The sequence below is a fragment of the Pongo abelii genome, chromosome 8 (genome assembly GCF_028885655.2).
Source record: "Pongo abelii isolate AG06213 chromosome 8, NHGRI_mPonAbe1-v2.0_pri, whole genome shotgun sequence".
Classification (NCBI taxonomy): domain Eukaryota; kingdom Metazoa; phylum Chordata; class Mammalia; order Primates; family Hominidae; genus Pongo; species Pongo abelii.
This window is the reverse complement of record NC_071993.2, coordinates 63,703,657-63,718,363: the sequence shown is the minus strand read 5'-3', so window position 1 is coordinate 63,718,363 and position 14,707 is coordinate 63,703,657. Positions and strand designations below refer to the sequence as shown.

At 44.8% G+C, this 14,707-nt stretch overlaps 1 protein-coding gene across 2 annotated transcripts in view; it reads left to right on the top strand.

The window, feature by feature from the left end:
* The window catches only part of SH2D4B (SH2 domain containing 4B), a 110,943-nt gene that overhangs the window by 54,937 nt on the left and 41,299 nt on the right, over positions 1-14,707 (top strand). For both annotated transcript variants that reach the window (XM_054522359.2, XM_002820751.4), the window contains exon 5: positions 13,048-13,264. In XM_054522359.2, the coding sequence (XP_054378334.2) occupies positions 13,048-13,264 (217 nt within the window). The remainder of the gene's footprint in view (positions 1-13,047; positions 13,265-14,707) is intronic.

Sequence of the window (14,707 nt, the reverse complement as noted above, 5' to 3'; positions counted from 1 at the left end):
GTAGGGTTTTGGGAAGAGAGCAAGGAGGAGGCTGTTGTGATGGTACCCTTGACTGATGATTGCAACTGGGGCCAAATGGGGAGAGCAGAGATGTGAGGTGTCTTCTACTGGCCAGCCTTCTGGTCCTCAGCATGTCTTAATCTTATGCCAGATTCATTAAATAGACTTGAAAATGGAGATACAACTTACATACCATAAAATTTAGCCTTTTAAAGTGTACAATTTAGTGCTTTTTAGTGTACTCAAAAAGTTGTGCAATCATTGCCACTAATTCCAGAATATTTCTGTCACTTCAAAAAGAAACTCTGTACCGATTAGCAGTTACTCCTTCCCCCACCATATCCCTGGAAGTTACTCATCAATTTCTGTCTCTAGATTTGCCTATGATGGACATGATACAACGTGAATGGACCTTGAAAACATTGTGCTAAGCGAAGTCAGACACCAAAAGCCACATAATGTTTTGGTGTCTGACTTCGCTTAGCACAATGTTTTCAAGGTCCATTCATGTTGTAGCAGGTATCATTCCTTCCTTCCATTTTATGATTGAATAATATTCTAATGTATGCATATACAACATTGTTGTTTGTCCACTTAACAGTTGATGAACATTTGGGTTGTTTTCACTTTTTGGCTATTTTGAATAATGTTGCTATGAACATTTATGTACAAGTTTTTGTGTGAACATATATTTTCAATTCTCTTGAATATTACCTATATGCCTAGGAGTGGAGTTTCTGGGTCATATGGTATCTTAGTCTTCTATTTCTATAACTGAATATCTGAGACTGAGTGACTTACAAAGAAAATAAATCTATTTCCTATAGTTCTGGAGGCTGAGAAGTCTGAGGTTGAGGGGCTGCGTCTGGTAAGGGCCTTCTTGCTAGTGGCAACTCTTCAGAGTCCTGAGGCAGTGGAAGGCATCACATGGAGATGGAAGGTACACTAAGAGCCAAACTGGCTTTTTTTTTTTTGAGTTGGAGTCTTGCTGTGTCGCCCAGGCTGGAGTGCAGTGGCTTGATCTCAGCTCACTGCAACCTCTCCCTCCCAGGCTCAAGTGATTCTCCTGCCTCCCTAGTAGCTGGGATTATAGGTGCGTGCCACCACACCCAGTTAATTTATGTAATTTTAGTAGAGACAGGGTTTCATCATGTTTGTCAGGCTGGTCTGGAACTCCTGACCTCAGGGGATCCACCTGCCTTGGCCTTCCAAAGTGCTGGGATTACAGGTGTGAGCCACCATGCCCGGCCCAAACTGGCTTTTATACAGGCCTGCTCTCTTGATAGCTAACCAACTCCCATGATAACCCATTAACCCATTAATACATTAATCCATGAAAGGATTAATCCATTCTTGAAGGCACAGTCCTCATGATCCAATCATCTCTTAAAGGTCTCACCTCTTAACTGCCACACTGTTTTCCAAAGTGATCGCACCATTTTATATCCTTACCAGCAATGTATGAGGGATCTAATTCCTTGACATCCTTGCCAACCCTTGTAATTTTTTGTGTTTTTTATTATAAAAGCCTTTCTAGTGTGTGTGAAGTGACATCTCATCGTGGTTTTGATTTGCATTTTCCTAGTGACTAATGATGTTGAACATTTTATAAATGTGCTTTATGGCTGTTTATATATCATCTTTGGAGAAATGTCTATTCCAATTCTTTACCCATTTTTGAATTTTTGTTGTTGAGTTGCCAGAGTTCACTATATATTTTGGATATTAATTTCTTATCAGAGATATGGTTTGCAGATATTTTCTGCTGTTCTTTGGGGTTGTCTTTTCACTTTCTTGATAGTCCTTTGAAGCACAAAAAATTTTAATTTTGATGAAGTTCAATTTATCCATTTTTTTGGTTGTTTATGATTTGTGTCTTATCTAAGAAACCATTGCCTAATCCAAGGAAGGTCACACTGGCTTACACCTATCTTTGTTCTAAGAGATTTATAGGTTTAGCCCTTACATTTAGGTCTTTGATCCATTTTGATTTAATTTTTATGTGAGGTAGGGTTCCTACTTAATTCTTTTTCATATGGCCATCCAAGTTGTCCAAGCACCACTTGTTGAAAAGACTATTCTTTCTCCATTGGATGGTATTGGAACTCTTGTTGAAAATCAATTCACCAAAAATATGTCTGTTTCTGTAACTGTCTCTCTCTCTCTTTTTTTTTTTTTTTGAGACGGAGTCTCACTCTGTCACCCAGGCTGGAATATAGTGGTGTGATCTCAGCTTACTGCAAGCTCTGCGCCACGGGCTCAAATGTCTATCCTCCCACTTCAGCCTCCTGAGTAGCTGGACCACAGGCGTGTACCACCACACCTGTTTTTTGTTTTTGTTTTTGTTTTTTGTATTTCTGTTAGAGACAAGGTCTTGCCATGTTGCCCAATCTGGTCTCGAACTCCTGAGCTCAAGTGATCTGCCTGCTTTGGCCTCCTTAAGCGCTGGGATTACAGGCGTCAGCCACCATGCCTGGCCTGTTTCTGTACTCTCAATCCTGTTCCATTGATTTATATGTCTGTTTCTTATGCCAGTACAACATAGTCTTGATTACTGTAGCTTTGTTGTACATTTTGAAATTGGGCAGTATGAGACCTCCATGTTTGTTCTTCTTTTTCAGGATTATTTTGGTTATTCTGAGTCCTTTGTATTTCCATTTCCATTTTAGAATCAGCTTGTCAATTGTTGCAATAAAGGTAGCTGGAATTTTGATAGTGATTACATGAAATTTGTAGATCAATTTGGAGAATATTGCTGTCTTAACAATATTTAGTCTTCCAATTCATGATCACAGAATGTCTTTCCATTTATCTAAGTCTTTAAAAATCTCTTTCAATAATATTTTATAGTTTTCAGTGTAGAAGCCTTGCCCTTGTTTTGCTAAGTTTATTCCTAATGGCGTATTATTTCTGATGCTATTGTAAATAGAATAGTTTTCTTAGTTTCATTTTTGGATTGTTTATTGCTAGTGCATAGAAATGCAATTGACTTTTGTATATTGATCTTGTATCCTGTAACCTTACTAACCTTGTTTATTAGCTGGAATGTATCTTTTTGTGTATTCCTTATGATTTTCTACATACAAGATAATTTCATGTGCAGATAGAGATAGTTTTACTTCTTCCTTTCCAGTTTGGATTCCTTCTATTTTGTTTTCTTACCTAATTGCTCTGGCTAGAACTTCCAATACTATGTTGAATGGAAGTGGCAAAAGGCATCCCTCTCTTGTTTCTCATCTTAGAGGTAAATTTTTAGTCTTTCACTATTTTGTTTTGTTTTGTTTTTTGAGACAAGGTCTCACTTTGTCACTCAGGCTGGAGTGCAGTGGCATTATCTCAGCTCACTGCAGCCTCAACTGCCTAGGTTCAAGTGACCTTCCTACCTCAGTCTCGTGAGTAGCTGGGACTACAGATGCACACCACCACATCTGGCTAATTTTTATATATTTTTTTTAGCGACGGGGTTTTGCCATGTTGCCCAGGCTGGTCTTAAGACTCCTGAGCTCAAGAAGTCTGTCCACCTCGATCTCCCAAAGTTCTGGGATTACAGATGTTAGCCACCATTTAATATGATGTTAGCTGTGGGTTTTCATACATAACCTTGGGTTCAGGAAGTTTCGTGCTTTCTTAGATTGTTGGGTGTTTTTATGATGAAAGGGTGTTGGATTTTATCAAATGCTTGTTTTGCATCTGTTGAGATGATCATATGTTTTTTGTTCTTTATTAACATGGTGGATTCCATGGCTGAGTTTCATATACTGAGCTAGTCTCACATTCCTGGGATAAATCCCACTTCTTTATAGCACATAATCCTGTTTATATGTTGCTAAATTCCATTTGCTACTATTTTGTTGAGGATTTTGCATCTGTATTCATAGGAAATATTGATCTGCAGTTTTATTTTCTTTGATGTTTTTGTCTGGTTGTGGTGTCAGGGTAATACTAGCCTCAAAGCACAAGTTGGAAAGTGTTCATTCCTCTTCTATTTCTCAGGATGAATTTGTAAAGAGGAATTAATTTTTCTTGAAATATTTAGTATAACTCACTAGTGAAGACATCTAGTCCTCGGGTTTCTTTATGGGAATTTTTTTTTATTACGAATTTAGTCTCTTCACTTGCTATGAACCTTTTTCTCTTGAATAAATGCTCCCTGAATTCCTATAAGCCTTTGGTTAATTTCTAACAATCTGAGAAAGTTGGTTCTGAGGATTTTCCAGTGTTTTCATTGTTTTATGGAAGAGAGGATTTTCAGAGGTCCTTAATTCACCTTTTCCACTGATACCTTTTTAAGCCGACATATAATTAATTTGGTGCCAGTCCTAAAACACCCAGAACTTCTGGGGCAAATTTGGGGCCATAACTGGGCAGTTGGGAAGGTGGATGGGTGGAAATTATTTAATTTTGTGTTGAATCTTTTTTTATTCCAAGTGACCTAGCATGTAATCAAATGCTGGAAAAGGAATAAACCAAACAGAATCTTAAAAAAAAATTTAAAAAATTTAAAATTTAATTTTTATTTTGTACAATTTTTGCACAAAATGTGTAAAAAAATGAGGCAGTTGCAATTTTTAAGACACCAGTGTTCCTTCTGCTTCTCAGCATTGATGTCTCAATCAGATTTTCCTAGGTCTCTTGGGCCCTGGCAGACTGAGAGCTGTGTGCCCAGGCCCAGAGCAGAGATTATCCTGTATGCAGTGCCTCAGAGTAGCAATGCCAGCACAGTGCAGTGCAAGCCTCATCTCTCAACCAGGTCTTCTGTTTCTCTCTCTTAGGGACTTACTGTTGTATTTACAAAAGAGCTTGAAAACTGGGCTGTCTTTGTTCTCCAAGCTCCCTTATGGCTGCTGTTTTCACATATGTTTATGCTGAAGCCCACTGGGTACAAGAAGGTGTGAGCAGCTGGCCCGGGTGAGGAGAGTGAGGGGGCCCATGGTCCCTGGCCCCCTGAATCGTCCCCGCATCCTGTGGCTTCAGGGACTCCTCTGTGAAACCCTTTGGGCTGTGTGTAATATATTTTCAACACTGTTGCCCTGGCCTAGTGGCTGCCTTTAGCTTGAGATTTTTTTTTCTATTAAGGAAAGTTCCCTTCCTACCTGAGTGACCGCTGCACTCAGAAGCTCTTTGAATCAATGAAAGCTTAAGAGATTGTGCTATTCAGATAGGGTCGAATCTCAGGCTCACTCCAGCAGTGTAAGCAGGGAACAGACTCCTCTGTCCTCTCCTCCTGGAGCACCAGAGTGGCTAGTCCACCGAATTCTTCAATCCCTCCTTAATAGCGTGTTCAGGGAGTAGTCCTATCATTGGTTTGTGGGAGATGGAAAATGATTGGTTCCCTCTATTTGGAACGAGAATGGAATCACATTATGGAATGCATGTGTATGCAGTTGAAATTACAGTGGAATTTTGCGTTTAAGTCTCCATTCCTTGTTACTTGGGTATTGGTGTGTCCTTGGACTGGGGAGGGAAATGTGGGTGGGGTCTGTTTGTATTCAGGACCATGCCTCCTTTTCTCTGTTGACCACTTCCAGCCTTGGGACCTGGGTTTCACTGTTACCATTTACTTCTTCCTTTCAGAGTTAAAATTATACAAATGCAACATTGTGGTCAAAGCTCTTTTTTTTTATCTGGGGCACGCTCCTAGGCGATGCCTCAGGGGCATATGCTCAGGAGAGAATGTTCCCCTTGCTCATTGATAACATTTGGGCAGCTGCTGTTGAACTATTTCATGCCCATTCACATATGGGTTGGAGTTGTTTTAAGAATTGCCAAATACTGCTAAACACTGTGCCCTCACTAAATTCATCTGAATGCCCCGAACCCTGAAAGTTCACAAAGCCTTAGGACATTCATTGCTCATGAGCCGAGAACAGCCTCATAGCAGAGCATTGGCATTTCTATTGTACTGATAAGGAATCTCAGGCTCAGACTTAATAGGGAGGTCGAAGCATCAGGCGCAAATGAAGGCTTTTCTTTTTCCTTACTCTTGGCCTAGTGTTCTGGCCTGCAGGTTAGGTACCTCCAAAAGCAGCCTGTAGGAGGGATGTCTTTGGTCACTGGCCTCACAGGCCTCCAGCGGTCCATGCACAGGTAGTTCCTCATGGGTTCCGTCCTGTGGAGTTACTGCTGGGCATTCCAAGGACTGCCGAGGGATGCCTGAGGTTGCGGGAACACTAAGCAGACATTACACTCTATAACAAGTTTGTTTGAAATAACAGAATAAAGGCAGATGGAGGCTCTATCTTTACTGAAGTTCAGTGCTGGTGGTAGCTCAACATTGATCTTACTCGCAGAACTTTTCCCCACAATGCTTCCTCCTGCCGCTTGGGGGAGATGCTTGTCATCTGCACCCAGTAAGACTGAGGAGCAACAGTATAGGCTTGGCCTTCGGTGTCCTTGGGTTCTGCATGTGCAGATTCACTCAACTTCTGACAGAAAATATTTGGAAAAAAACAGTAAAAATAACAACATAACAATAAAAATAAAAATACAGTATAGCAACTATTTACATAGCATTCATATTGTATTAAGTATGAGAAGTAATCTAGAGCTGATTTAAAGTATATGGGAGGGTGTGCATAGGCTATACGCAATCCCTACACCATTTTATAAAAGGAGCTTGAGCATTCGCAGATTTTGGTATTCATGAGAGATGGGGAGTGGAGGAGGGGTTTCCTTGAACCAATCCCCTGAGGATGCCGAGGGACAACTGTACATCAATTGAGCTCCTACTGTATGCCAACCATTGTATTAGACATATTTCCTCCCCTCAAAAATCTCAGCCTGGAAAAAGTGGCTTACATGCCCGAGTTACAGTTCAATAGGTAAGTGTGCCAACATAGGTTTGTATAAAATACATGGGGAGGCTGGGCACAATGACTCATGCCTGTAATGCCAGGGCTTTGGGAGGCTGAGGCAGGCGGATCCCTTGAGGTCAGGAGTTCGAGACCAGCCTGGCCAACATGGTGAAACTCCATCTCTACTAAAAATACAAAAATTAGCCAGGCATGGCAATGTGCACCTGTAATCCCAGCTACTCAGGAGGCTGAGGCAGGAGAATCTCTTGAACCCGGGAGGTGGAGGTTGCAGTGAGCTGAGATCGCACCATTGCACTCCAGCCTGAGCAACAGAGCAAGACTCCATCTCAAAAATAAATAAAATAAAATAAAATACACCAGGAGAGAGTGAATCCCTTTCAGAAGGGAGAGCATTTGGAAAGGCCCTGCAGAGGAAATGGCATTTGGTTCAGGGAAAATGGGTGGGCGAAGAAGGTGGGACAGGGTGTCATAGCAGAGGGAACTCTGCTGAGCAAAGCAAGATTATTGTGTGCGTAGGTCATGGCACACGTTGCAGTGTGGTGGCATCCTGGGGTTCTGGTGATGAAAAATGAGGCTTGAAAGATAAGATGAGAAAGAGTTAAAAAAACATTCATTTAAATTCAGGATGAAAGAGGAGGCAGGTGGAAAGGGGAGGCAGAGCAAAGATCTGACAAAAAATTGTGAACCATTACAAAGTTGTCTCCCGAGGCTACTGCAGTGTGTGGGAAGGAGCACTGGACTGGGAGTCCTGTCCTAGCTCTGCCCACTTACTAGTGTGACCTTGAGCAAGCTCTTGCTCAGTTGCTCAGTTTCCACGTTTGTATAATGGGGTTAATCATGTTGAGCTGAGGCCTGTTGGGAGGGTGAAATGAGAGAGAGGAAGTAACAGTGCTTTCTAAGTTGTAAAGGTCTGTGTTCATGAAGTGCTCTTCTTTTTTAGCTACACAATGGGATGGAAAGTTAAGAGCAGGGCTGGTTTCTCATTAGGGACGGAGAATGGAAATCGACTGGCCCAGGAGCTGCTTGATTGCTCATTAATGTACTGTGTGGCAACTGAAAATGGGAAAGCCTCTGAAAAACAGAAAAGAAGTGATCATTCAAGCCCTGTGGTTTTAGTTCCTCATCTTAGCCTTTCTTAAAGAATGATGAGTTAAACTCCAGAGCCTGTCATTCACATCCAACAAAACCATTCTGCACTCAATTGATTTAATATGAAAGATATAGTGGGCCATTAATCTATGGGGGAGCAGCAGTTTTTGATAAAACACCCAAATTAAATTCTCCAAGTTAGAAAAAAGGGAAATTATCCCATTTAGTATCACTTGAATACTGTTAGTTATTCAGTTCAACAGAGAATTCAGTCAGTTATTCAGCAGAGCTCTGGCTTCTGAGACTCTCTGAATACATCAGGCACAGAAATTCATTTCATAGTTTTTCAACTGTGAACTTGTAGGAGTGTGGAGTTAGATAACATCTAGTTGCCCAGAGATTCAGAGATGAGCTAGCCTGACTTGAGAAATGATATTATTTGTAAAAACTGGACATTTATCATTGCTGCTGTTACTAGGTTAGAAATGTAAGCAGGACTTTGGAGTCGTCAGAGGGACTTGTGTTTACCTGTGGCTCCTTGACCTGTGTCATTCTGGTTGTGGCCTTTAACCAACAATCTGCACACTGGTTGTCTCACTTCTTGCCAGGTTGTTGACAGAGCGGAGTGGGAAACGTGGCCTCAGGCCCAGGTCGGGGTCCAGTGATGTGGGTTCCATTCCCTTTCCTCTTAAAAAGGAGTGTGCACCAGAGTCGGGGTCAGTGATACTAAAATGCTGTAGGCTTGAGACAGGTGGAGCCGGAAGGGGCTTGTGGGGGTAGAGTCTGGGCTGGGAGTGGAGTGAGCATAGCAGAATTTTGGGCTGGGAGCACAGCTGAAGGAGAAGACAGAAGAAGGGCTTTCTCTATCCCTTGATGGGATGGGACATCGTGCAGTTTCTCCTTGGACAAACTGGCTTGAAGCTCTCCTTAAACTCTAGGTGCCACATATTTTTGGTATTATAACTCAGAATAATGCTAGCCTGAGCTCCCATGTGGCCGATTAGCGTCCTACTTAGGGTCCTCTCTTGAATTAGCTCAGGAATCCCTGGGGGCTTTATGGTTCCCGAAGCTGAGTCATTACAACATTCACATGGGTGTGAAGTGCTCTGGACTTAAGGAACTCCTGCAGTGGCTCCTGGAGGCCACAGGGGGTCACTGTTGGCAGCCATCAGGCGTTGCCCGCAGGGTTCAGGACCACGAGGGTGGTTGGCTGCCGACCTCAGAAGCCTTGGATAAGGGTTGAGAGAGCCCTTTCCCTTGGCCCAAGTTTAGCTGTTGTCGAACTTTGCTTACCTCATCTTGAGTGCCAAACCCATTCTTCCACCAAGGGACCATGGCTCCAGCAGGCCGAGTCACAAAAGGCCTGTGTGATACCCTTCAGCATCTCGGCTGCCTGTTTTCCCTCCCCAGGGGTCAGAGGCTTTTCCTGCTCACACTTGGTTTTTCCATTCTCTGACAAGAGCCCCTGACTCCACACATCTCCTCTGCTCCCACATCACTTCCCCACCTCCATTCAGGGGTGGACCCTTTCTAAAGGTGCCATTTCAGCTTCTTTATCTCACAGCAAACACGACAATAACATATAATATTTAATAAACCTAGCCCATGCCAGGGCTTTCCAAGCCCGCCATGTACTGTCCCGTTTACATCTCAAAGCAACCCAGTCAGACCCCCACTTTATGGACAAGGAAAGAAGGTGTAGCTAAGGTAATTCAGGTTGCCCAAGATCACACGGAGCAGAATTTAAACACATCCACTTTCACATACAATTAAAATCTTTACTGATGCCTTTCCCCATATTATAGGATTATTCATTAATTTTCAGGGACATTGTTCTGTTCACCCAAGGGATTAGTACAAATTAATGTTGCTTTGAAGCATGGAGTTTCTCTGCAGGATGTAACCGGATCATCTGAATTCTACAGGACACTGAGCTTTTTCTGTCTGGGCAGGGGAGTAGGGTGGGCCTGAGATTTCTGAGCTGACCCAGTTGGTCTGAGTTGGTAAACACAGCTGCACAGAGGCAGGTTTGTAGCTTGGTGGGAGCGTGGTGGAGCTACAGTGCAAAGTGGGGTGTGTGTGTGTGTGTGTGTGTGTGTGTGTGTGTGTGTGCTGGGGAAGGAGCCCACTGAGCTGAGAAAGTAAGGAAAGTAGGCAGGGCACTTCTCAGGGCCTTACCTGGCAGGCCAAGGTGTTTGTATTTTATTCTGTGTGCAGTGGGAGCCACTGAAGGCTTTTGAGGAAGAGAATGGTAAGATTAGAGCTGGGCTTTAGGAGAATGGGTTTAGTCTTTGTGTGACAAATGGCTCAAGGCCCTACCTGTCTGAATTCCAAAAACCCGGCTCCCTAGTCTGCATACAGTTTCCTTCTGCAACCTGCCTGCCTGTCTGTCACTGAATGTCACTGTCTCTCAGGGGCTGTAATCTTCCAAAAGTCATGGTGCTTGTATGGCACGAGCTTCTAGTTTTTAGTTTGCAGTCAAATGTCTGCAAAGCCCATCCCGGGGCATCCTGACCTTGTTGGAGCCTTTCGTTACAATACAAGGCTGGTGTCATGGTGTTCTTAGGGTCTGGAACTTACAGACCTCGCTTTTGAGTTTTAGAGGCCGCAACATACAGATGTCTTCTCAGGGCCACTTGGCAGACACAAGGCCCTTCCTTGAGGAACACAAAAAGATGGAAGGCCAGAGAGAGGGGTGTCTTGGAGTCTTGTAACATAAGGAGTGACAAACCACTGAAACCTTGGTTTTCTCTCTGGAATGGCCTCTTCCCTTTTCTTTCTCTGGAAAACTCTTATTGATCTTCCCACACCCAGTCAAATTATTTCCTGTGATGGCTGCTGGCTCCCTAGCAGAATGCGAGGCTGCTGCCCCTAAGCTCTGACAATACTTTATTGGTCTCTTTTTTAAATGATGCTCACTACTTTCTTCATTATGCTAGAGATATTTGTTGGTCTTATTTTCTCAGCTTGCCCGTGAGTGCCTTGAAAGAAGGATTTGCTTCACTATTATCTCTGTATCCAACTCAGGGCCTAGTGCAGTGCTAAATACTTAATTGAGTTCAATCAGTCATACAAAAATATGTATCGCCTGCCAACCGTGTTCTTGGCACTAGAATAAAGCAATGAATAGACCAAAGCAAACTCTCCACCTGCCCTCGTGGAGTTCATAGCCTAGTGGATATTCTGTATGGGACACCCATGGGGGCACTTCCATAAATACCTTCTGAGGGATAGACTTCATGCTGCCTTCGTCAGATCTGGGAGATGTTCTGTTCCCAGAAAGGGTTCTTTGACAACTTGTGAAGTAGAAATGCTTTCTTTGAGGAACAGGGCTACTGACCTTTATCCTGCAAATACTAACAGTGCAGTTCTTGGTAGGTGCCTGCTATGCATGTCTTGAGTGGCACTGGAGTAGAAACAGACTAAGATTTTACTCTGAGAAGAGAAGGTGACTCACTGGGGCTGGGGCATTAGCCTGGTGCAATTAGAAGAACAAGGCCAGCAAGAGGTTTTTTTTTGCAAAATAGTTGGATTTTAGAGGCAGATAGGGGCCTGCCAAGATGCAATGAGACTACAAAATAATTGGTTTTAATTCCAGAATTTGCCTCTAATGGGTTTTGTTCCCTTTCCGGCATTTTCCAGGTCCCAGACCTCCCTTTTGAGATTTAAAAGCACAGATATCTTTTCAAGGCCACTTGGCTGAGACAGGGCCCTTCCTTGAGGAGTACAAAAAGATGGAAGAGGTCGTGCATGGTGGTTCACTCTTATCACCCCAGTACTTTGGAGAGGCTGAGGTGGGAGGATTGCTTTAGCACAAGAGTTCAAGACCAGGCTGGGCAACATAGTGAAGCCCTGTCTTTACAAAAAATTTAAAAACTTAGATGGGCATGGTGGCACACACCTGTAGTCTCAGCTACTCAGGAGGCTGAGGTGGGAGGATTGCTTGAGCCTAGGAGGTCGAGGTTGCAGTGAGCTGTGATCACACCACTGCACTCCAGCCTGGGTGACAGAGTGAGACCTTATCTCAAAAAAATGAATATGTACACATCTATTAATATATGTGTATGTGAAGACAGAGGGCTAGAGAGCGGGGTGTCTTGGAGTCTTGTAAGCTGTTAGAATTAGCAAAAGATCCTCTTCCCCCTCCCTGTCCATACACTCACCTACCAGCTCTCAAGGTCATGGGAAACCAAGAAAGGGCTCCAGAACTGAGACACTAGTGTTTCCAACAACTCATCTTGTGGTAGCAGGAAGGATGGTTCCTGGCCTGGTCCATTAACCCAGTTGGGCAAATTGCTGTCCTTCCTTGAGCCTCAGTTTCCACATGAATAACATGAGGAGGTTGGGCCAGATGGTCTTTTAATGCTCCTTTGTTTTTTAGTAGGAAAGAGCTCTGGTGTCAGATACACAGGGTTTTAAATCAAAAGTAGCTGCTTGAGTGGTGGGGCCATGGGGTGGAAAGAACTGTGTGGGTTTTACAGCCAGGCACACCTGGGTTTCTGTCCAGGCTCTGCTCCTTATTAGCTGATTTACTTTGGGCAAGTTACTTAACCTCTCAGAGGCTGGTTTCCTCACCCCTAAGGCAGAAATAGTGATGTTCCCTGCTTGGGTGGTTGGGGGAAGTCCTTTAGTGAGATAATGCAGGGAAGGCACCAAGCCCAGGGCTTGGCACTGTCAATGTGGGTGACGGTGGTGGTGTCTGGAAGTGCTGGCCACCTTGACAGGTGAGCTGAGTGGGCAGAGGATTTGAGGAGCTGCTCTGAGCAGGCCACTTCCAGGAAGAAATACATAGGGAGATGGAAATTTCCACCCCAAGGTGGCTTGGCCATTCTGGAATGGCGTCACAGGAACAACCAGACAACCCTAAACTGTCTGGGTATCTTTACCTCTGTAGGGACAGGCTTGCCCTAGGGCTGCTGCTAGGGCTGGGTGGGGCCTGCTCTGTCATTCTGGGTTCTGAGCTTCCTTGCAGCCAGGTGAATCCTGAGGTTCCTGGACTATTAGGTTGGTGCAAAAGTCATCGCGATTTTTTGCCACTACATTGCAATTACTTTTGCACCAACCGAATATTTCCTGTCCCAGCTGGCGCAGTGCACCGCCTGGGCTGCGGATCTGGGCTAACGCGCTGTCTTCCTCTTTCCAGTGCGCCGGTCCAAGGCGGCTGATGAGGAGAGGAGCCGCGGAGCCCAGCGCGCCCGGGACGAGTACCGACGCCACTCGCTCCGTGCTATCCAGAAGGGCACGGTCGCCGGCCTCAGCTCCATGTTCCAGGAGCTTGGCCAGAGCCATGAGCAGGAGGCAAGACTCTATCACCACCTCCCTGGCCCGGGTCCGCCGCAGCCCCTCGCCCTGCCTGTCAGGTGGGTCGAGGCTCCGCGTTGGTGTGGCTGGGGTAAGGGCCTTGGATTAGGGCATGGGACACCGGGGTCCCAGTTCCGGTTCTGCCCCAGATTTGCTGTGTAGTTTGGGGCTAGCATTTCCCCTCTGGACCTCAGCCCTAGTCTAGGGTAGGAGAGGGAGGAGAAATGTGGGAGTTGGAGATTTGTAATAACTTTGGAGTTCTGGGAGCTTTGACCTTTTTAAGGTCAAGGGTTCCTTTGAGAATCGGAAGAAAGCTGTGTACCTTCTTCCCCCTCAAATATGCATATATAAAGATCTAGAATGTTTGCATATAATTTGAGACTCTAAGGGCACCAAGCTAAGAACTTGTAATGAGTCAAGTTCTTGTCAGATGGGTAAAGCATGGCCGGGCAGCCTGGACACCAGGGCTTGCTGCCTCTCGGAGCCCCAGGCAAGCCAGTTTTTCTCCAACTGGAATAGTAGGTTTCCAGTTTAGCATGGTTGGTTGCAGGCGGGTCCTCACACACATTTGTGTCCCCTGAGGGTTTGTTTGGCAAGGGCACTTAGGTGACTGTCCGAAATTGCCAGGACCAAAGGTTAGGAGGTTGGAGGGAGCCTCTCTTCTTTCTACCTGCCCCCACCTTAGGCCACCCCAAGGTTTGGCCTCTCTCCTCTTGGGTGCCCCCCTTCCCTCATCATTGTTGAACGACCACTGTCCCCAGGAGGGCCAGAGGCTGGGTGGTGAGCACCTGCCGGCTCCTTTAACGTCAGGTAATCTGCAGAAGAGTCCAGTCACCCCCAGATAATGAAGGGGTGTCTGAGTTTTGCTTTGCCTCTGCCTGCAGTCTAGGGACAGTTGATGATGTCTTCATTTCTTCCCCTCCCCCTTCCCACCCTTTCCTTTCTTGTCAAGTATAAGATTCCCAAATCAGAAGGTTTAAAAAGGTATACTGAGAAATGGCTGACTCCCTCTCTCCCTCCATCTACTCCATTCCCCCTTCTTCCAGAGGTCACTACTGTTCTTAGTTTTTTTTTTTCTTTTTTGAGACAGAGTCTTGCTCTATCCTCTAGGCTGGAGTGTGGTGGCGTGATCTCAGCCCACTGCAAGCTCCGCCTCCCAGGTTCACTCCATTCTCCTGCCTCAGCCTCCCAAGTAGCTGGGACTATAGGTGCCCGCCACCACACCCGGCTAATTTTTTGTATTTTTAGTAGAGATGGGGTTTCACTATGTTAGCCAGGATGGTCTCGATCTCCTGACCTTGTGATCCGCCCACCTCGGCCTCCCAAAGTGCTGGGATTACAGGCGTGAGCCACTGCGTCCGGCTCTGTTCTTAGTTTTTTATGTATCCACTCACTTCGTTTTTGCAATTACCATCATGAAAGGCCTTATTCCTCCCCCCCCCCTTTTTTTTTTTGTAGAAAAGTTTGCATTTTATACATGGGATTCTGCACTTTGATTGCTT